At 33.2% G+C, this 22,475-nt stretch overlaps 1 protein-coding gene across 5 annotated transcripts in view; it reads left to right on the forward strand.

Moving 5' to 3' along the window:
- The window catches only part of LOC118199327 (axotactin-like), a 260,812-nt gene that overhangs the window by 170,484 nt on the left and 67,853 nt on the right, over positions 1–22,475 (forward strand). For all 5 annotated transcript variants that reach the window (XM_085824186.1, XM_085824184.1, XM_085824183.1 and 2 more), the window contains one exon: positions 12,367–12,471. In XM_085824186.1, the coding sequence (XP_085680312.1) occupies positions 12,367–12,471 (105 nt within the window). The remainder of the gene's footprint in view (positions 1–12,366; positions 12,472–22,475) is intronic.

The raw sequence follows: 22,475 nt of genomic DNA on the forward strand, positions 1-22,475 counted from the left end.
ATCCAAAGGATCGAACTGGCCATTCAGACATGCCAACAATGCCGATCCTAGTTCATTTGGCTGCACATGTGCAATTTAAAATTTGCTGCCATTTTATGCAGAAATGTAATGTGTTTGATAATCATTTAACTGCCCTTAAATTTGGCTGTACACCTTTTTGCCCCGTGCTAGGATTGGCCCTGCATGCCGAATTCATTATTATACACAAAGAAACATTTTAGATAGTCATTTCTATCCCTTTCCCCAGAGAGATGGTGTTATGTGTGCCCTTCTTCGAAATAGGTGGTGGATGTAAAGATGTACCGTAATTTCGCACGTATAGTCCGTGGACTATCTGTGTTTAAAATGCGAATTTTTGAAGCTGCGGACTATCTACCAGTGCGGATAATACGCTGGTTGTTCATGGTTAAAATCGTTGAAATTTAAAAAACACGCTGTCGTGAACTGCCGATGATCAAATATAAAAAAAGCGTGAGATTCCAAGAAAACATTCGTATGTATTGTATTCATAGTAAACCATAGAGCATAGTGGAGAACGAATGAGTAGTAGCAAGTAGAGCTCATAAAATCCAGGCTGGCGCATCAAGCAATGCCGTGATATGAGCACTCACTTAGCGCAACCAGAGTCTTGTATCCCAGTATCCTTTACACTGCTTTAGCGCAACTGCCGGGAGGGAGAAAAGTAGTTGATGCATTAATTCGGTTTTTAGGAGCCTTAGTAGCAAGTACCTGGAGTACAAAAAAAAAAGTGTGATTCGTTTACTTATAGCGTGATTTGGCAACACCGAGTGAGTGGGGTCGAAAGTCACATTTCATTACCACTTATCACGAGGAGAGCACGCTGCACAGTGTTTTATTTTCGTATTTTGTCTTTCATCTTTGATAACGTTGATGAAACATTGCCAGAGTTTTGCTGTTGAGTTTAAACTCAAGGTAGTTGAGAAAGCTGAAAAAGATTGAAATAGAAAAGTGGGCTGTTATTTTGAAGTGAACGAGAAAGTGGTGAGAAATTGGCGCAAACAAAAGGATGTGTTAAAAAGCATGGGAAGAAAGTGATCCAATCAGCACAGAAAAGTAAAATGGACAGCTTTAGAGGAAAATTTACTGAGATGGGTTCTCGACCCAAGAAATGCCGGATGCTCGAGATGGGTTCTCGACCAAAGAAATGCCGGATGCTCCATTTCAACAGTTAAAATCCATCTCTGAGCAAAGTCCATGGCAGAAGAGATGCAAATAATGGATTTCAAGGGAGGAATAAATTGGGTTTACCGCTTCATGCGTCGTAAAAACTTGAGAGTTCGCAGCAGAACGACAATGTGTCAGGCTGTTCCGGACGACGTAAATGAAAAAAAAAAAAAGCTTCTTTCCTTCAGTTTACAAGGAAAGTTATCTCAGAAGGGAAATATTCCCTAAAAAATATTATAAATATGAACGAAGTTCCATTAACATTTGATTGCCCACCGAATCACACCGTCGATACTTGTGGCGTGAAAACAATATCAGTAACAACAACTGGTCAAGAAAAGACCCAATTCACAGTGATGCTCGCCTGCTGTGCTGACGGCACAAAGTTGAAGCAGCTCTTAATCTTTAAGAGAAAACAATTTGCAAGGAAAATTTTCCTCGAAGCGTCGTAATATGGTGCAATGAAAAGGGTTGGTGCAACGAGGACATTATGCTCGATTGGTTTCAAGAAGTTTGGAAGAAGAGAGAAGGTGCCTTTTTCAATTCCAAAGGAGTACTAATTATGGATTCCATGAGGGCGGAGCGTGTGTAAAGGCGGAAGCTAAAAAAAATAACGGTGCTGAACTTAGTGTTATTCCAGGAGGTTTAACAAAAATCCTGCAACCTCTGGATATTAGCGTGAACAAAGTTTCAAGTCCCACGTATTTGCTTGCTGGGAGATCTGGATGTCGGAAGGTTTACATACTTCCACAAAAGGAGGAAATATGAGACGCGCTTCATACACTGAAGTTGCCGAATGGGTCGATAAATCCTGGAAAAGTGTTAAAGTGTCAACCATCCGATCGGGATTTATAAAAGCCAGGATTGTTAGTGAAAGTGAGGAAATCACTGACAGTGAAGGTAGTAATGCTGAAAATGAACTTTTGGGACTGTGTATGTATCCAAATGATCAGAAGGTTGTTGATGCTTGTTCCTTGATCTATTGTACCAAGATATTTTACTGTACATTTATTTACAATTTATTTTAAGTCGTATGCGACCTGGCATATTTACAAGCATTATGCCTCCTGGCATGTACATAATAGGCATATTCTGCCACCTGGCATTTGAATTGATACATCATACTAGTTTTCTGCCACCTGACAGATACGATGCAATTACCTCAATTAGCGGTAATACGCCCGACATTTTGGCGTGTCCGCTCCCTTACGTTCTGTTACGCAACTAACTTTTTGTGCAGTGCGTCCTCTGGGCACAAATCACCGAGGAGGCCAAAACATCCCCCCCCCCGATGAATTACATTCTTCTTAATATAATCTTCAATATATGCAAACAAGTAAATGAAAAATATAGAAACTGAAAACATACAAAGACCTTCAAAAAGTATAAAATTACATGTTACACTTACCAATCTTCTAGCAAAACATCTTATATCGTACTATATTGAAACGTTAACTATGAGGGTTAAACTAGAACAAACAAATAAAATTATTAGTACAATAAGAAATGAAAATAATAATAAAACATATTCAATATGAAACAAACACTTAAGTTAATGTTCTTCAACTGGTAAAAGACACAGTTTGGTAACAGGACGTTTAATGTCCCCGTGCACAGTTTTTAGTCTAACCACTCGGACATTATTGTCTCTTCCAGAAAACACTTCTATTACTCGCCCGAGTTTCCAACGTAATGAAGGCATATTATCTTCTTTAATGATAACCAAGTCATTTAGACGAATATTTCTGCTAGGCTGTCTCCATTTGCTATGCTGCTGTAGTTGGCACAGGTACTCTTTAGACCACCGCTTCCAAAACCCTCGGAACATCTGCTGTGTTAGTTGCCATCTTTGCAATGGAGACACTCGTACTTCGGTTAAATCTTGTTCCAGAACAGCTGTTAAAGAAGTCCCTATAATAAAGTGTCCAGGAGTCAAAGCTATCAAATCATTGGGATCACTGGAGACCGGTGTTATTGGCCTCAAATTTAAGCATGCTTCAATTTGTGCAATTAGAGTTAGAAACTCTTCATAAGTAAAAATTTGAGTTCCAACACATTTCTTTAGATGCAGCTTCATAGATCTAACAGCTGCCTCCCATATACCACCATGATGTGGAGCAGCTGGAGGGTTGAATATCCACCTTATGTTTTCATTTGCTAACCACCTTTGAAATTCTGAGGTTGACTGGACAGATGAAACTGCTTCCTTGAGGATTTTATTTGAACCTATAAAATTAGTTCCACAATCACTTCTTATTTCTTGAGGTTTTCCTCTCCTCGAAGCAAATTGTTTTAGAGCAGCTAGGAATGCTTCACTTGATAAGTCGCTAGCAATCTCTAAATGGATAACCTTTGTAACTAAACAAACGAAAATACAGATATAACATTTAATTGGTCTTATACCTCTTCCCCTTTTCATTTTCACAGAAAATGGGCTGGCATATCAACGCCAACCTTTGACAAGGTTCTACTTGGAATCACTCTACTTGCAGGTAGTTCTCCCATTAATTGAATAGATGTTACTGCTCGTACTCTGCAACATTTTATGCATTTCCAAATGCATTTTTTAATTTCATTCTTTGCACTTATTATCCAGTATTTCTGTCTTATTGCGGATAACATTAAATGCAACCCTCCGTGTAAATGTTTTTCGTGATAATGCTGTATCATTAATTTTGTGAAGTGATTATTATTTGGCAATATAATGGGATGTTTACTTTCTCTGGTGATTTCTGCGTTTCTTAATCTACCTCCTACTCTTAAAATTTCGTTTTCATCTAGAAATGGATTAAGTGAAATGATTTTGCTTTTAGTTTTAATCTGTTGTTCTGTCTTTAAAGCCTTAATTTCTTCTGAAAATTCATTAAGTTGAACATTTCTTATAATAAATTCTGAAGCCTTCCGTAACTCATAGGCGGTAAGCACACCAGATTGCTTTTCACGAGCGGATTTACAGTTGTTCACGAAGCGCAGAACATAAGCCATTATTCCCAGTACTTTGGTTAAATCTCCGTACAGTTCAAGATTTAGTAATGGTTCTGTAGATTCCACAAGTGTTTTCAAAGTAACACATTTATGTTCTTCACTAACGTTTTGCAAGTCAGCTTCGGTATTCATTTCGTTTATGTGATGTCGAATATCTACTTCTGAAAGCCAGGGTGGCCCAGAAAACCAATCACTATCATTAATTATAGTTTCAGCATCCATCCCCCTCGTAAGTTTATCAGCAGGATTTGTCTTCCCACTGCAAAAATACCAGTTGTTTAAAATTGTTTTCTCCTTGATTTCTACCACACCATTTCTAACAAATTGTTTCCACTCGTTGGCAGATCCCTTGATCCAGTGAATGCAAATTTGGGAATCAGTCCAGTAAAATATATTTCCCTTATCCAACTGCATAAATATCGATTGCAAATACGAACCTAATCTTGCAGAAATTAATGTTCCCAAAAGTTCAAGCCTAGGGAGTGTTACCCTTTTTAATGGAGCCAAACGAGATTTCGACATTATGAAACTTGTTTTATATTTATTTTTCTTCTTAAATCTAAAATATGCTACGGCACCATAACACTTGGGACTGGCATCAGAAAATATGTGAACTTCTATAAACTTCCAACACATATCACTGAAGTACTGTCTGGGAATTTCGAAAAACTTTATTTTTTCAACTTCTTTTAACCATTCCTGAAATATGAATTCTGCATCAAGGAGAACACTTTCGTCCCATTGAATACCCTTTTCCCACATAGTTTGCATTAAGAGTTTAATTCGAACAGTAAATGGATTCATAATTCCTAAGGGATCAAAGAGCATACCACATGCTGCTAAAATGATGCGTTTAGTTACTTTGAGATTTTGTAACTTCTCAAACTGAGATACATCTATTTTCAAATTATCATTGACATTGTCCCAGATAAGACCTAAAACTTTCAACGGTACCAAAGAGTCTTCAGATGTTTCACGAGAGTCAATTCCATTAAGTTTCCATAGTTCATTCAGCTCAGGTGAGTTTGAAACCCATCCACGTAGATTCATACTGGCCTCGCTAAGAATGAAAATCATGTCCTTGCTTAAATGTAAGGCCTTTGCTACATTAACTGTCCCAGAAATTAAATCATCTACGTAAAGCTCTTTTAACATACTGCATGCCTCTTTGTAGGCATCTTCATACTTTTTTAAATGCAGTCTTACTGTAGCTGTTAATAAATAAGGTGAGCACTTGACCCCGAAAGGAACTCGATTGTGTTGGAGAACTTGTAAGTTGGGATTACTGTGATCGAGATTTGACCCTTCTTCATTTATCCACAAAAACTTTAAAAAATCCCTATCTTCTTTAGCTAAGCCTACCTCTAAAAATGCACGCTGAATGTCGGCACAAAACGCAATTGAATGTACCCTGAATTTAATGATAATCTTTAGCAAATCAGGATTTAAATTAGGTCCACTTTCCAAACAATCATTAAGTGATAAATTTCCCTTACTTTTAGAAGAAGCGTAAAAAACTATTCGAACCTTTGTAGAATCCTTCTGCTCGTGCACTACCGCGTGATGAGGCATGTAATACCCCGTTTTCAAATTACCATTTAAATACGTATCTACTCGTTCCACTATACCATCTCTCAAGTGTTCATTAATTATCTCATTATATTTTAAATATAGCTCGCTATTTTTCTGAAACCTATTATTTAAAAATTGTAAACGCTGTTTCGCGATTTCATAATTGTTATTTAAACCTTCAACACCCTCTTTCCACAATAATCGAGTTTCATACCTTTTATTTTTGTAAGTTGTATTTCGTTCAAATGACTCTAAAATTTCTTTATCTGATAGAGATATTTCTTTATCCAAACTTATCCCAATTGCTTCTAATTCCCATAATTTTTTAACTCTTTCATAATCTAAGTCCTCATTTACAACGGTTATATGATTAACTCTTGCGACCTTACACTTTGATCCTTCGTCCTTGCCTTGAATCACAAAACCGAAAGTGCTTTCTGTTGCGACTAATTTTTTACAAATCTTCACGTTTCGTTCTCCTAAAATTTCCCAAATATAATCTGAACCTATTAATACTTGAATTTCATCACTCGTACCAGCATCTGCTAATTCTATTCCCTTCTCAAACGCCATCTTTCGTATCCACCGAGAAGGAACTTTTTCTTGCCCTAGTGTTATAGAATCAATGACTATTGCGTTAATATTTATCTTTTTACTGGGATGGCTTACATTTTGCAATACGATTTTTATGATATCATACAAGCACTCTTTTGCATCTTTGCATCCAAATGTGAAAATAATAAGCACTTCTTTATTAATAATTTTCAACCCCAGTGAATCAACCACTTCTCGTAAGATGAATGACTTTGTTGACCCTGAATCTAGCATACAACGTAATACCTTTTCGTTCCCCCCTTTACACCTAACTGTTGCCGAAAACGTCTGTAAAAGAACGGAAGTCGGTGGTTTAATTTTGTTATTATTTTCATTACATAAGAGGGAAAGAGAAGCTTCAGGGATTGGCGTTTGTTTTGTCTGATTGGAAGTATCCGTCTCTAAACCTTTCGATGCGGCGTCACATATTAACGAATTATGTAAACCTTGGACATTGCACAGTCTGCATTTTTCATCTTTATGAGCACAGAAACGCCTTGGATGCCCTTTCGAAAAGCAAATAAAACATAAACCTCAATCCATTAATGCCTTTCGGCGAGCCTCTAAATCAAGTGCGCAATCATGATTCATATGACAAGCAGATAAACAGAATATACAGACATTTTGATTCTCTTTGTTAGACGGGGTAGAGAACTTTCGATTTGGATTAAAATGTGATTTTTGAAAGTATTTAGAGGGAGTTTCGCTTTGACTAGTTAATACTGAAGCACCTTGCTTATTCGTACTGTAAAAATTTCTTTTAGAATGCATGTAAGATTTATTTTGATAACCTTGATGGGAACTTTTGTTTCGTATTGATGTTTCATTTACATCAAAATTCTTAGAACGTGCTAACATCATTGATGTTTCCCTACATTCCACTTCCGTTTTCAAGAACGTTAGTAGTTCATTAACATCGAAATTTTGTTTATCACTTCTTTTCCTAGTGAATTCTAGAGTTAAATTCTCGGGTATTAACTTTAACAAAATAGGGGATAATAAATGTCCATAAGAACCACTAGTAACATTTAAAAAATTTAAATTCCTTATTTGTATTTCTATATCGTCATAAAGCTTCCTCAAAGAAGCCGTATTTCCGGAATATTTTACAGATTCTAAACTCAACAATTTATTCATATGCGCATTAATTAGCAGGTCATCTCTGCCGAAACGGTTTTTTAGTATATCAACAGCCACCGTATAGTTTTCACTAGTAAAAGTTAATCCACTAATAGCATTTAAAGCTAAACCTCCCAAAAGCGATTTTAAATAACAAAACTTGTCAACCGAACTGAGACTTTCGTTTTGGTGAATGGAATTACTAAACTGATTCCAAAATTCAAGCCAAGAACAAGGATCACCGTAATATTTTGTAATCGTTAATTTTGGCAATTTTAAAGTATTAACTTCACAAGTTTTCAACTTCGGAGATATAGTTTCCTCACTAGAATTTCTAGATTCAACTTTACACGCGTTTTTTCTTAATTTTTCCTGAATTTTACATTTAAAACTTATAATTCTTTCCTGATATTCCTGCACGGAAATTACTTCTCTTTCCAACTCCTGTTCCGTAATTATAAGTTTTTCAATCTCAGAATCGTATTGTTTCAACAACTGCGATTTTTCAAGTAACATTTCGAGTAATTCTTTTAATTTCTCATCCGCGGTTTCACCCTCTTCTAACAATGCAGGATCTATTTTACTCATCAACTTAGTAGTTAAGCTACGCGTCACCGTATGCAACTTCTTTGCCTTATTCATAGCCTCCATTTTACCATTAGATTCTATCAACTATAATAATCACCAAGATTTTTATTCAACAATTCTATTCAAAACTGGAAAAATGGAAAAGGGCCTACCTCGAATTTCTTCTCATTAAATCCTGGCTTTTCAGTCATGAACTCACTAATTTTCTTCGTCCATTCTTCATCTCCACAAATCATGTCCGAGTCACCAGAAAAAATGTGTACGTATCCAAATGATCAGAAAGTTGTTGATGCTTGTTCCTTGATCTATTGTACCAAGATATTTTACTGTACATTTATTTACAATTTATTTTAAGTCGTATGCGACCTGGCATATTTACAAGCGTTATGCCTCCTGGCATGTACATAATAGGCATATTCTGCCACCTGGCATTTGAATTGATACATCATACTAGTTTTCTGCCACCTGACAGATACGATGCAATTACCTCAATTAGCGGTAATACGCCCGACATTTTGGCGTGTCCGCTTCCCTTACGTTCTGTTACGCAACTAACTTTTTGTGCGGTGCGCCCTCTGGGCACAAATCACCGCAATCACCGAGGAGGCCAAAACAGGGACACTCTTCCCGAAAATATATTAGAACTGTTTAATTCTGATACCGATGAATCGGACTTTGAAGGTTTCCGTGAATGTAGTAGAATGTGTGATTAATTAATATATTTAAACTGATGATCTATAATCCGGAAAAACCTCAAGTTTCTAAACTCAAGATATCTTGTGATACTCAAGTTTCTAAACGCAAGATATCTTAAAGGTAAACATTTCAGATTTTTTTTTTTCGTGACTGCAGACTTTATAAAACATAACATCAAAAACAACTTTCTTTTTTGGGATATGAATTCTTTTGTTAGATGGTGCTAAATTTGCCAACTTATTAATATTTATAAATATATCATTGATAAATATCATTGAAATAATGATACTATTTTGGAATTGTATTTAAGAAATAGTATTGAAATAAAAAGTTTTTATTTTTGCCTGTCATATTTTAATATGACTTAACTTTCTATTTTTTGAAGGCTTAGGAATATTTTTTTTCTGAAAAATAAACAAGATGGTAAATGCTGTAAAGCATAGTTTTCAAAATACTTTTTAGCAAAAGCAAAAAAGGGGTACAGTAATTGTATAAAAATTAAATTCATCCTTTGTCTCCTGTATTTTTTCAAGGTAAGAGTTTTTTTCCCTGTATAATTATATGAGAATATTCAAATGTATATCAGTTTTCTATGTTAAATTCACTTGACACATATCTTTCCTGAATTCTCTTTCAAAAGTCTTCTTGCCTTTTGCTGTTATATCTTTTCTATCTTAGGCCATGTATCCTAGAGGTTGAGAAGGATTTGAAGGCAAGATTTATAGACCAACGATTTGAAAAAATTTCAGAAAGATGTCTTCGTGGTATTAACACACAATGAACATTTTTTTGAGGGGGGGGGAACTTTTGGAAGAGCGGGAAAACAAAATCATTTGAATTTTCTTCTTTCAGTGCAAGAAGTCTTTCTCTTAACATGTTTTTTCCCCCCATGTATTTTCTCTCTTTCTCTCTCTCTCTCTTTTTTTTTATTACGCACAAACATGGAAAATAGCAAAAATTGTTCTAATCTTTTTGCATGTACCTGGATCTGTATAAGGGAATTTTTCTATTAATAAAGATATTGAAAACTGACAGTTTGAAAGTTTCATCTGGTATATCTCAGTACACCATACACAGGGCTGGCACTAGGCATTTTGCTGCTTGTTGCAACATATGTGGGCCCTAAATTTTGAAAATTTTACCATCTGTAAATTTTGTTGCTTAGTGTTTCACTAAATTCTAAAAATTCTGCCACCCTGACTATATTGTTGTATTGTAATTCTAAAGACATCTTATTAAAAATAATATAAAATTAGCAGTTACTTTGCATTTCAAATACAAACTGGTTTTTTAGAATAATAGAAACCTTTAATTAAATCTGAAAATTGTAAAATAAAGAGAAAACGTTTTGGGGAAAAAATTACTTTCATAAAAAGAAAGAAAATTGTTCTTCAAAGGTATATTATTGAAACAGTAGTAAATTAGGAAATGAAAGAAAGACTGCTTTTGGAACATTACTTTGTTTATTGAAGCATTTAAATATAGAAAAGTATGTTAAATAGAAGGAAATTAATATAAATTAACCAAAATATCTGGAAAATTTTCAAATTAAAAAGAAGCATGAATATTTTGTTTTGTGTATGGTTTGTAATTTTTAACCTGTAATAATCCTATTATTGCTTTAGAATCAGTGTCATAAATTATATCCATAATTATCCATTATTTTAAATGTTCTTAGATTATGATATTAATAATGCATTTTGTGAATATTTTTTATATAAATAAAAGAATTTTAATAATGATAATATAATCTGTCACAACTAAGGTTATCTAATTTAATTATTTGTAACTAACTACTTTCCCTTAGAATTTACCCTCTATGTTGTAAGGCAAGTTACTGCCTTTCCTTGATCCATACCATCCACGTAAGATACAACACAAAATTGTAAAAATTAACATAGAATTTTAATTTTTTACGGCTAATGAGGCTTAAGGTAATACAAAACAACTTCAATGGCCTATTGAAACTTTACAGTATATCAACTGGGTTACAGCACCACAACTATACACAGCTACAACACTAATTGGCTCATACACAGAGAAAACTAACTTTTACCATTTACCAATCATGACAATATTGTCAGCGGCTTTTCCCCTCAAGAAGGCAAGCAACCAAGCTTATGTTACAAACTGTAGTAATTATGATTTCTGATTTTAACCAGTGCCACTTGACATAAAATCTGCATAAACTTCTAGACTTAGCAATAACACAGTGAAACAAGACATAAACAAAAGAATCAATATAAAACTATTAGTAAAATATAAATAAAATGTCACTAATCTTCTTTAAAATATTTAGGAGTATTAGTATAAAATATAAATGTGTAAAAAATAATATAATTTAATGCTAATTATTTGATAAATCTTATAAATTTTTTTTTTTTATCGAATTGGTTTTATAAAACCAGTTGAGAATATATTAGGTTATATATTAAGTATATTAAATATTAGGTTATGCTAATGCATCCTGCTTACAGATCTGTTTTATTCTGAGAATGGTATTACTGAAGTTTGGATGTAGATAATTGCATTAATTTATTTATTTTCCATTTGCTGATAGGTCCTTAATTTTTTTTGCACTGATGATTGTTAAAAATACATAATTTCTATGTGCAGAAGTGTGTACAAACCTTGAGGAAGTTCAGAGATATTTTATAGATTCAGATGTTGTACTAAGCCTGACATTTTAATCAATTGTTGTTCTACACTTAGCATACAGAAGTCTGTTTGTTTTGCTTTGTTCCTCCTTTTTCATAGATACCTGTTTTCAGTAGTAACACTGCTATTTCTGCAACATGTTATATGAGGCTTCATTTTTGGTGTAGTCTACCAACTATTATTTTATAATATTTATGAAAGCTGATGATTTTTGTGTTGGGAATAATTTATGGTTTAGTATTTGTCATGTTGAAGTAACTTAAAGCTAACTACCTGTCTGTCATGATTTTTAAAAAAATTGCTGTTTATAGCTAATTATACAGTATACATTTCTTTTCTATCATGTGACAGAAATCATATATGAACCCTCTTTGATTCTGTATAGAGTGTCATGTCAGACAGCCATGACTTTGAACATTCATAATCCTAGCTGCAATGCAAATTATGCAGCCTACTACATGAACTTCTACAACTGTTGATGAAAGATCTTGCTATTCTGGCAATAAAATCTTTCATTATTAAAAATAGGTCCCATCTCATTCTGTTCATTTCTGTGAAAACCACATAGCACTACTGAGTACAGTATTCAAATTGTTGGATTTTTACTTTTTCTCGTACTTTTAGATCATGTACTATGTCCTCTCATTTGCATGATTATTATTGGTAATTCATTCATTACAGATTTGATATTTTTTCCTCTTCTCTTTTATATCTTTTTAAATGCTTCTTTGAAATTAATGTATTTATTTATAAAAAGTTATAAATCATGATATTTAAAGAAATAAAAGATTGACTGTTAGAAGTTCTTCAACTGGGTGTAAAAAAAGGGTTTGAATTTTATATATATGGATATATCAGAGCATATTTTTTTTTTTTTTTTTTTACTTTGCCAAATAGAATTAGACTTTTTAACACATCATGTATTTCCTTTTTAAGGCATTTTATAATTTCTTTTTCATTTTTTTGAAGGCTTTCAGCAGGAGATTCGGCCATCAAAGAAGGTTTCATTGGATGCTTCAGAGGACTTGTGATCAATGATGTTGTAGTGGACTTATACAAGCATATGACTAGAAGGTAAGATTTTAATTAACAGTTTCTCTCCCCCTGAACATTCTGCATTTCATTTGACTTTATCTGTTTAGATAAAATTTATTACTAAAAATGAATAAATATATAAGTGTTCAGTTTTTTTAATTTGAAAGTGGCCCAGCTTTGCATTTTTTGAAGAGTTGAGCTATGTAAGAAGCCATTTTTTATTTGATGAGTTTATAATATAAGTAATGATTATTTATAATTATGGATCTGATTATGTGCTTTAGGCATTTCTGCAATTTTCAAAGAATATGGTAGAAATAAACCAAAATTTTTATCTGAAAGGTAAAAAGGATTTGTAGACAAAGAATCTTTGGAAGTGTATGACCTTTCATATTAGAAATATTATTTTCTATAAACTAAAGCTTTATTTCATTATGTTTCACAATCTTTAGTGTAAAGAAAAAGAGCTAGCATTTATAAAACATAATTATTTGTTAAAAACTTCTATGTGTTATGCATATTTTGAGTGTGACTTCTAAGAGTCCCAATACAGTCAAAAGTCGTTAATCCGGACTCGTCAGGACTTCGGCGATTCCGGATTATAGATCATCAGTTTAAATCTCGTAAGATGGCATGCAGAAATTCTAAAATTAAAAATATGAAACCGTAATTTATGAAATAAAAAACAATTATGATCTAAAGGGTATCAAAATTTACAAAAAAAAAAAAAAAAAAAAAAAAAAAAAAAAAAAAAAAGCTTAATATTTATTTGTTTACTTTATTAAACATTTCTTTTAATGTAAGTTGTTTCAGTTGCTTCATTTTATGTGATAATACTTTCTCTTTAATTCTATAAACAGACATAATTTCTTGTTCAGTTACAAAGTCCCGCTGTTCAAGTCCCGTTAATTGCCAAGAATACCGACTAACTTGTCAATCGAAATTTTTTCATTTTCACTAACCTCTCTGTCACATTCTTCATGTCTTTATCCATTTTTTGCAGCAATTCCACTTTTTGTTTGTTGGACATCGAAACATACTTTCGTTTTGTAGATCCTTTGGAAGTTCCAGCATCGGAAATTCTATTTGACATAATCAAAAGTTCAAGTTTAATTTTATAAAATTGCTCTTACAGTCTGCAAAAAATAATAAGACGGATCCAATTCGAAGATTAAGTAACAACGCAATCATTAACATTAACTGAAATAGATAATTAGATAATTTTAGCTTATACCATCCGTTATACATTAAACGCGCAGGCGAAAACGTATTCTGCACTTGCGCACACGCATATGTGCAGTAGTCAAGGTCTTACGTGCACGCGAAAAACGCCTGTGCGCATGTGCCAACGCGGCGCATGCGCAGAAAGTTTTTAGCGTTGAGGTCCGGATTATGGGTGTCCGAATTAACGACTTTTGACTGTATTACAAAGAGCTTCACAACCATCAAGTGAAGATTTTATAAATATGTAATAAAAAAATGTTTTAGTTAAATTTCTCAAAGAGATATTAATTTTTTGAATTGAAATGGTTACATTCACATATTTCTTCTTCCAACCTGTAAAATAAAGCACATTATATTTTGCTGAGATGAGCTAAAAAGGGTAAAAACTACATGAATACTCTTTCTCGTTATCAGAAATACTGCTATTCCTGAGTTCAACTCCAAATTTATTTAAGGGATGCATTCAAAATGATATGTAAAACTGAAAATTAAGTATATTTTACTTTTGTATACAGTAAAGAAGCATTTAAATGTAAGGTTTATTACACAGTATGTTAATTAAATAATGAGACTGTAGTTGTTTTTAATCCATGTAAAGCTGTATTACATTTCAAAAAGTCATATCGCTTGTCCACACAAGAATTTTAACATTTTATGTTATTTGCTCAAAATCTGTAGAGAATCTTTAGATGGAAGTATGTATATCTTTTATTTTTATGTAAGAAATATGGGATAAATCTTCCCTGTGTTTTTTTTAATTTTATCTAAAACATTAGGTCATAGTCTAGCAGGTAAAAGAGTTTAGCATTATTAAAGTTTAAAAAAATGCAAACCTGAAACAGCTGTAAGCTTAACAATACAACAGGTTTACTATTTTAACTATTGTTCCTCTGGAAGTTAAAGTATAAATATAAAATCTTGTCTGTTATATGGGCAATTTAAAATGGCAATGCTAAATGTATGAAAAGAATTGTTATACATTTATTTCATCATAAATGAATGTCATGTAAAGATTTATGCACTTATTTAATAAAGAAAGACTTAATTATTCAAAGTGTAATTTTATATTTTAGCAATGATTTGCTTGAACAGGTGGCTTACAACAAATATTTTTCTCAAGTGGTAATACTTTTTATTAGGATAGGAAATCCAAGAACTGTAAATAACAAGAACCTCAAAGGTGCAGAGTTAAAAATTTTGTCTGTAGGGCGATCTGAAAAGAGAAGGGAGAAAAAGTTGAGAACCAGTAAATACAAATTTAGAATTGCAGCGAAAGTGAAGAAGTCTAGGTCAAATGGCCAAAATATTATTTATATAAATATTATAATGAAAGGAATATATTTTACTGCTAAGGCACAATTATTCCTTTGCCTTTTTTACTAATAGTATTGTTGCATATGTTGTTGGGTTTGTAATAGATTGAATCTACACAGAACCAATTGTAGCTTGATAAAATTTATTTTACAAAAGGAACACTTCACAATTCTGGAATTTTTCACAAAAATATTTGTACAGATCTTCTCAGTATTACAGAGTACAGTCAATAACTACGCCTCAAATTACTAAGAATGTTAAACACAATGCAAAGCAAAGTGCACCTAAAAAGGTGAAGCTTTTACGGAGGTGTCTCTGCACTCTAAACTCGCACTGAACTAAAGAAGTCTGAAACTGTTGCTCTCTCAGTCTTACATAGTTTTCTCCCCGCCACTAAAAAATCTCTAGTACTTTTCCCTCCTCGTAATTGAACTTGAGCCATATGGCTTCTTTAGTAGCTGCAGAAAGAGCCATATATTCGGCTTCTGTTGTACTAGTTGCAATGGTTGGTTGACGCTTACTACACCATGACACTGCACCACCTCCGATGAGGAAAACATATCCAGTGGTTGATCGTCGATCCCCAGCATCACCTCCATAGTTTGAGTCGCTGTAACCAAGGACATCAGCACTACGGTCCTTTGAAAAAGACAATGTAGCATCTGTAGTGGCTCGAAGATACCGCATGATGCGCTTGACAGCATTCCAGTGAACCCTTGCCGGATTATTGGAGAACTGGCTAAGGAAATTCACAGCATAAGTTATATCTGGCCGTGTTGCTTGAGCTGCATAAAGAAGACTCCCAATGGCAGCCTGATAAGGAACAGGTAGCTTTTGTTCCTTACTAGTTGGTATCTGCAGTTTAGATAACACTTGATTTTGGTCTAATGGTGTTTTTACACCATGAGATTCATGCATATTATATTTGCAAAGCATACTCTCTACATACTGTGTTTGACTAAGGCTAATGGACCCTTTAGTTCTATCTCGTTCAATTTTAATTCCTAAGCAATAATTTGCTGGTCCCAAGTCTTTCATTTCAAATTTTTCTTTAAGTTGTTGTTTTACCCAATTTTTAAGTTCTATGTTATTACTAAAAATGAGTAAGTCATCAACATAAATAGTAACAATAACAAGATCTTTATTTTCATTTATTTTAATATAGACACAACTATCAAAAGAACTTTGCCTCAGTCCCATTTCTATTAAACCCTTTTCTAACAGTTGGTACCATAGTCTACCACTCTGCTTTAAACCATCTAATGCTTTGTTTAATTTTAGGACCTTTCCCTTTAAGTTTTGCTTGTAAAATTCACTGAAACCGTCTGGAATTTTCATATAAATGTCTTCATTTAGAGTTCCCTGTACAAAAGCCATTACAGCATCCATTTGGTCAATTTCCCAATCATATATAGCTGCATAAGCTAATAAAACTCTTAATGTTACGTATCGGACAACTGGTGCAAATGTTTCAGTATAATCTATTCCCTCAATCTGAGAATAGCCCTTAGCAACTAAACGTGTTTTATATCTTTCAATCTTGCCTACTGAATTACATTTAATTTTGAAAACCCATTTACAATCTACAATGTTCTTATCATAAGGTTTATCTGTTATTTCCCATGTTTTGTTTTTAATATGGCCTAATATAGTCTCCCATATAGAATCCTTCCAATGGTTTGCATCATTGCCCCTTAATGCTTCATCAATGGTTTTCGGTTCAGAATACACACCATTTGTTGCTGCTGCCATAGCTTTAACAAAGCACATTCGATCTAAATTTGGCATTGGCATTTCTGGCATCCCGTCTGTGTCATAGTCCGTATAACTATTTCGGAATCTAAGTTTTCTGTTTCTAGTCAATGTAGGTAGCTCATCAACTACACTACTGTTATCATGGCTATCATTTTGAGCAGTATTATGTTCATCGTGATTAGATTTAACACTAGCATTAACTAATTCATGATCAGACTGAGTATTATCATTAACCATCCCTTCCAATTCACCGTTCTGATTATCAGCTATTGCATTCTCAGTATCTGAAAATGTCATAATCACGCTCCCACTGAATGAGGATTCATCATAGAATTTTGGCATATTACTTGCCTTTTTATAGTACATTTCATTTTCCAAAAATTGTACATCTCGTGCATTTATTATTTCATAAGTTTTGGGATCTATTAATCGATAGCCTTTTCTATCCTGACAGTACCCAACAAGCATTAATTCCTTTGCTTTTATATCCCACTTTTTACATTTTTGCTTTGGAATGTGAGCAAATGCACGACATCCAAATACTCTCAAGTATTCTAAATTTGGCTTATCCCCATACCATTTTTCATAAGGGGTCATACCTGCAACTGCAATAGTTGGAGATATATTTTTACAGTGATTTGCAGTTTGCACTGCTTCAGCCCAATAATTTTGATCAAGGTGAGCATCCACCAACATTGATCGTGCTCGCTCTACAAGAGTTCTGTTACTACGTTCAGCTACACCCATTTGCTCTGGTGTAAATGGAATAGATTTTTGATGCTGAATTCCATTTGATGCTAAATAGTTATCCATCTCATTGTTTACATACTCAGTACCATTATCTGAGTGTAAGATTTTGATTGATTTGCCAGTTTGCCTTTCCACAAATGCTTGAAATATTTTGAATTTTTCAAAAACTTCAGATTTATTTTTCAAAAAATAAACAAAAGTCATTCGCGACAAATCATCAATAAAACTAATAAAGTAGTGAGAACCACCAATTGATGTAACATTCATAGGCCCACACAGGTCACTATGTACTATGCCTAATAACTCTTTTGCACGCTTAGCTTTTCCCTTGGGAAATGGTTGTCTATGCATTTTGCCTTTAATGCATGACACACAATTTAACAATTTTCCGTTAAATGTAAAACCTTCGACCATATCTTTTAATCTGGTCATTCCTCCTTCACTTAAATGGCCCACTCTTTTGTGTAATAATTCATTTGAAATATTTTTATCAGTAATTAAAGCCCACTCATTACATAAATCAAGAGAATACAAATTATCTCCCATACCTGTTCCAGTAGCAACTAAATGTTTACCATCATACACAAAACATCTTTCACTTGTAAAAGTACTAACCATTCCAAATACTTTATTTAAATACTTAATGGACAGCAAATTGGCTGTTAACTTTGGAACGTATAAAACATTACTAAAAGTTACAGACTCCCTTTTTTTATTTGTAGATAAGAGGAAAGTTATTTTACCCTTACCTTCTACTTCTATTACTGAACTTCCTGTTTTTATTTGATGAATACTAGCATCCTGATAATCATCTAATAATTCTTTATGTGGAGTCATGTGGTAAGAAGCACAAGAATCCATGTACCAAATATTGGGATGTGGATTAGAATTAGCTACACTAATTTCCACTACATAAGCTTCTTCCCCTTTTTTATGTTTTAATCCAACATTAGACTTTTTGTTAAACTTGTTTTCATTATATCTATCCTTTTTGAGAGGTGACTTCTGACAATCAGAGCTTTTGTGGCCAAACAAATTGCATTTAAAACATTTTCCTTTAAAGTACCTTTTGCTTCCGATCTTTTTATTAACAAATGCGTATTCCTTACTTTCATTGACTAGGGGTTTTGAATCTTCAGCTAACAAGCGATTTTTAACATTGTCAACTGTTATTGCCTCACCACAATTTTTCAAAGCCATTATAAGAGGTTCAAACCTATCAGGTAAATTAGCTAAAATTATTCCTGCAATTAATTCTTCATCAGGTTTAACACCAGTAGATTTTAACTGCTGATAAGATGAAATGACCCTATGTAAATAGTCAGACATATCCTTACAATCAGTATAACGGGTATTCACTAATGTTTTAATTATTGAAACCTTTCTTGTGATTCCCTTATCCTCATATGTTTCAGCTAATACTTTCCAAGCTTCCTTTCCACTTGTTAAATCCCTTATATCATTGAAAATAATTTCACTTACCCCTTCAACTATATATGACAAAGTTTTGGTATCCTTTACTGGATCTTCTTTTGTACCCTCTACATAAGCCCATAAATCTAATTTAATAAGATGCATTTTCATGGAAAATTTCCAATCCATGTAATTTTCCCTTCCGCTCAATTGTTTATGACTAAATGAACCTTCTCCCCCTGGCATTTTTCCTTTTTTAACTTTAATCAACAAGAGACAAAAAAAAAAAAAAAAAATAATTATAATTTGAGATAAATTCAAATAAATTTTCTATTGAATTAATTTTATTCTCAAAGAAACATTTGCCCAAATAATTAACAGTCAAAAATATTTGTACTAGTTAAGCTTTTGCAACCATGTGCTTTGGCTAAGCCTAACATAACCATGTGGTCAATTCTGGTTAAAGTAATTCTAAAAAATTTACAAATAGAATTAAATAAACAAACTAACTTAACTAGACACTAGATTATTTATCCTCATTTCTTAATCTGGCCTGGGCCCATAACCTATTAGAAACTCAATATAGCAGAGAGTGGTTACTTGCATGCATGAGAATAAATAATACACAACATACCTGTTGGGAGTTTGGAACACAAGTGAAGTTTTATTGGAGTGCACAGTCAAGGTTCTTTAATATACTAAGGTTAGGCCAGGAACGGAAAAAGCGTGCCATTGGTTGCTGGTAGTGACGTCACCCGGGAGACAGGACGCATCGGCCGACGCGTCTGCTACATGATTTTGGTAATGGAAAAAATGTAAACTAAAGCAAAATGATCATTTTATATGTGGTAGATACACCGGAAATACCGGGTATATACTTTCCGATTAAGTATTTTGTTAAAGAAAATGTTTATTTTATGCATAGAATTCGTACGAATGCTGAAAATAATTGTAAACATTAAATTCTTTTCGTAAAGGGAAGCCTTAGAAAATGAAAAACGATATTTAAGTTAACTAAGGGAAATAAATATTGTAAAACAAGGTATTTTTCAATATTTTTTCGTAGTATTGTTTGCACTAAATAAATTTTGTTGAACAGAACACGTGATGGCATAACTGCTAAGACCATGGTAAAAACATAATCAAAAAGTATTATTCTATTTATTTTCATTGCTCATGCACTTTTTTTAATACAAATGAACTTTGACATTCCATGAGAAAGATATGATCGTGATTTTCAGTTTAATTTACATATCTCAAGCAAAAATATATATAAAAAGATTTGACTTAACAAGTTCATATTTAAATACCATGAAATTCTACAAATTTCTTAATATCCGTCATTATACTTTTAAATAGTATACTTATCACATTCTTTTTAAAGTGAAAAGTCACTTCATACTGATTCACTTCAGATTTTAGCAGAAGTGCATATTTTTTCAGTATAATCTAAAAGTACTCTTATAATCCCTTACACTCCCAAGATTTCTATATAACATTTATCCTGACGCGATTATTTGCTATAGTAAATAATCTTCGATATTGGCATCCTATTCTTCCTTCCATACATTAAAAATGGAACAATTAAAATACATTTTCTTAGACATATACGCATAATAATAATAATAATAATAAACTTGCCATACATCTTAGTTTCAGCCTACCAGCAGCTGAGCGGTAAAGTCGCTGAACACTGGTAGTTCGGTCTGAATCCCGCGAACGGGCTGGCTGCATGGGCGTTTTCGTGGTTTTCCTCATGTGTAATGTGTATACGAGCCAGTTTACCTGAGAAAGTCCTCCAAGAAGGCATCACACCTATTACACAGATAGCCCTAGTGTGCTTTGCCATAATTAAATACACCACCACATCTTAGTTTCAATTCAGCCTGTACACAAATAAAATATTTTTAATTACTAATGTATTTTTATCAGGTTGTTTCTTAAAATACTTTTGTTATACTCAAAATATGTGTTCAGTATTAAATTATTTTTCTTTCTCTTATAATTAAAAACAAGTTATATGGAATCAAAATTAAAACATATGCAGCAGTTAAATAACACTGAAGAGTATCTACTTACTCTTTCGCTATTTGTATTCTAGCATTATACACAGATTTGTTTTCCTTCAGAGCAGCTATGTGTAAGTTCACTTAGTTATATCAATTAAATTACATCAGACATATGCATCAGTTAAACAACATTGAAGGAAATATGTTGCTCGCTCATCGATGTTTGCATCATAGTGTGGTCGAGAAATTGTTCTTTCTTCTGAAGCATGTATCAGTTTACTTAGTTCTCAATGCTTAACCCAGACATTGCTTCAATACATAGAATTACTTTTGGGATGTAAAGAAAGTAACCAAAACATGTGAATTAACTTGGATAAGCGAATTTATCAACTAATCATTCAGGTAGTCACTATTGGTAAACACGAAACTGAGATTAAATATCTCGCTATAAGTCTACTTCATAAAAGGAAAATTATGATAAAATGAATAGCACATATTCTGGCATTTTCGATGTTGAAATTATCTGCTCTTTTGCAGCGAATAGTCCATAACTTACGAAGTTCTGGATCACTTGGAAAACGATGGTATGTGATGCCTTGACTTTTAGTTTTCCTTCTATAATTCTGACACAACGCTATAGCACAACTTGCCATTTCCGACTAGGTATAAAAGCAAATTAACAACACAAATCAAATGTATCCCAAATCAAATGCAACGAATGTAAACAAACGCCGAGAACTAACGACTGTCACCCACATGACGTCATGCGCAGGTGGCATAATTTTCTCCCTGCACTACGCATCGCTCTTGGGCCCCCCCTGGTGCACAGTTATAGAAGAATATAAAAACAGTGGCGCCATCTATGGGCCAAGAACATATTTAAAGCTAACCTTTTTTACAATTTTATTTAGTGTCAAAGTGAAAGTAAGAATCTGGACTCTCCAGATGTTTTATTATGTGTTGAAGGGGGGGGAATTAAATGCACATGTGTATAGCCTATGAGAAAAACGGTGGTTTTGAGGTCCGTATAATGGACTTTGTCTGGATTTCGGACTTTGTACTGTATTAATAAAATCCATCCCGTATTCAATTCTGAACTGTATGCAGAAAAAGGAAGGGGGGAAGCATAGTGCCAAACTGCGTGAAAGGCTCAAAAAATGCCAAAACCGAAAAGGAAAAAAGAAACTTAACTCTTTTGCTGCATCATCATCTGTGGATCGGTTCAGTGAAAAGAGTAAAAAATTCTTCAAAATTTTTAAGCATTTTTATGCTTGTGTATGATTTTGACTCTATAATTTTGAAATTTTTGGCACTACTTATTATGGCTTGTAGGTGTTGGACTAATAAAAAACACAGATTACTGTAATAATTTTCTGAGATTATTTTAAGTATTAAACTTTTAATTTGTGTTTTTGTTGGTTCAGAAACAGACTGATGTGTTTACTTCTTTCATTGCATTAATCCACTAATGAAAATGCAGCAAAAGATATGACTTTCTTTTTTCCTTTTTCATTTTTTGTACCTTTCATGCTGTTTACCACTGTGCTTCTGGTTTTTTGCATGTAGTTTGTTCAGAAT

This window comes from Stegodyphus dumicola, chromosome 9, assembly GCF_044657685.1.
Source record: "Stegodyphus dumicola isolate Sdum_Otavi_A_Nest chromosome 9, ASM4465768v1".
Taxonomy (NCBI): Eukaryota; Metazoa; Arthropoda; class Arachnida; order Araneae; family Eresidae; genus Stegodyphus; species Stegodyphus dumicola.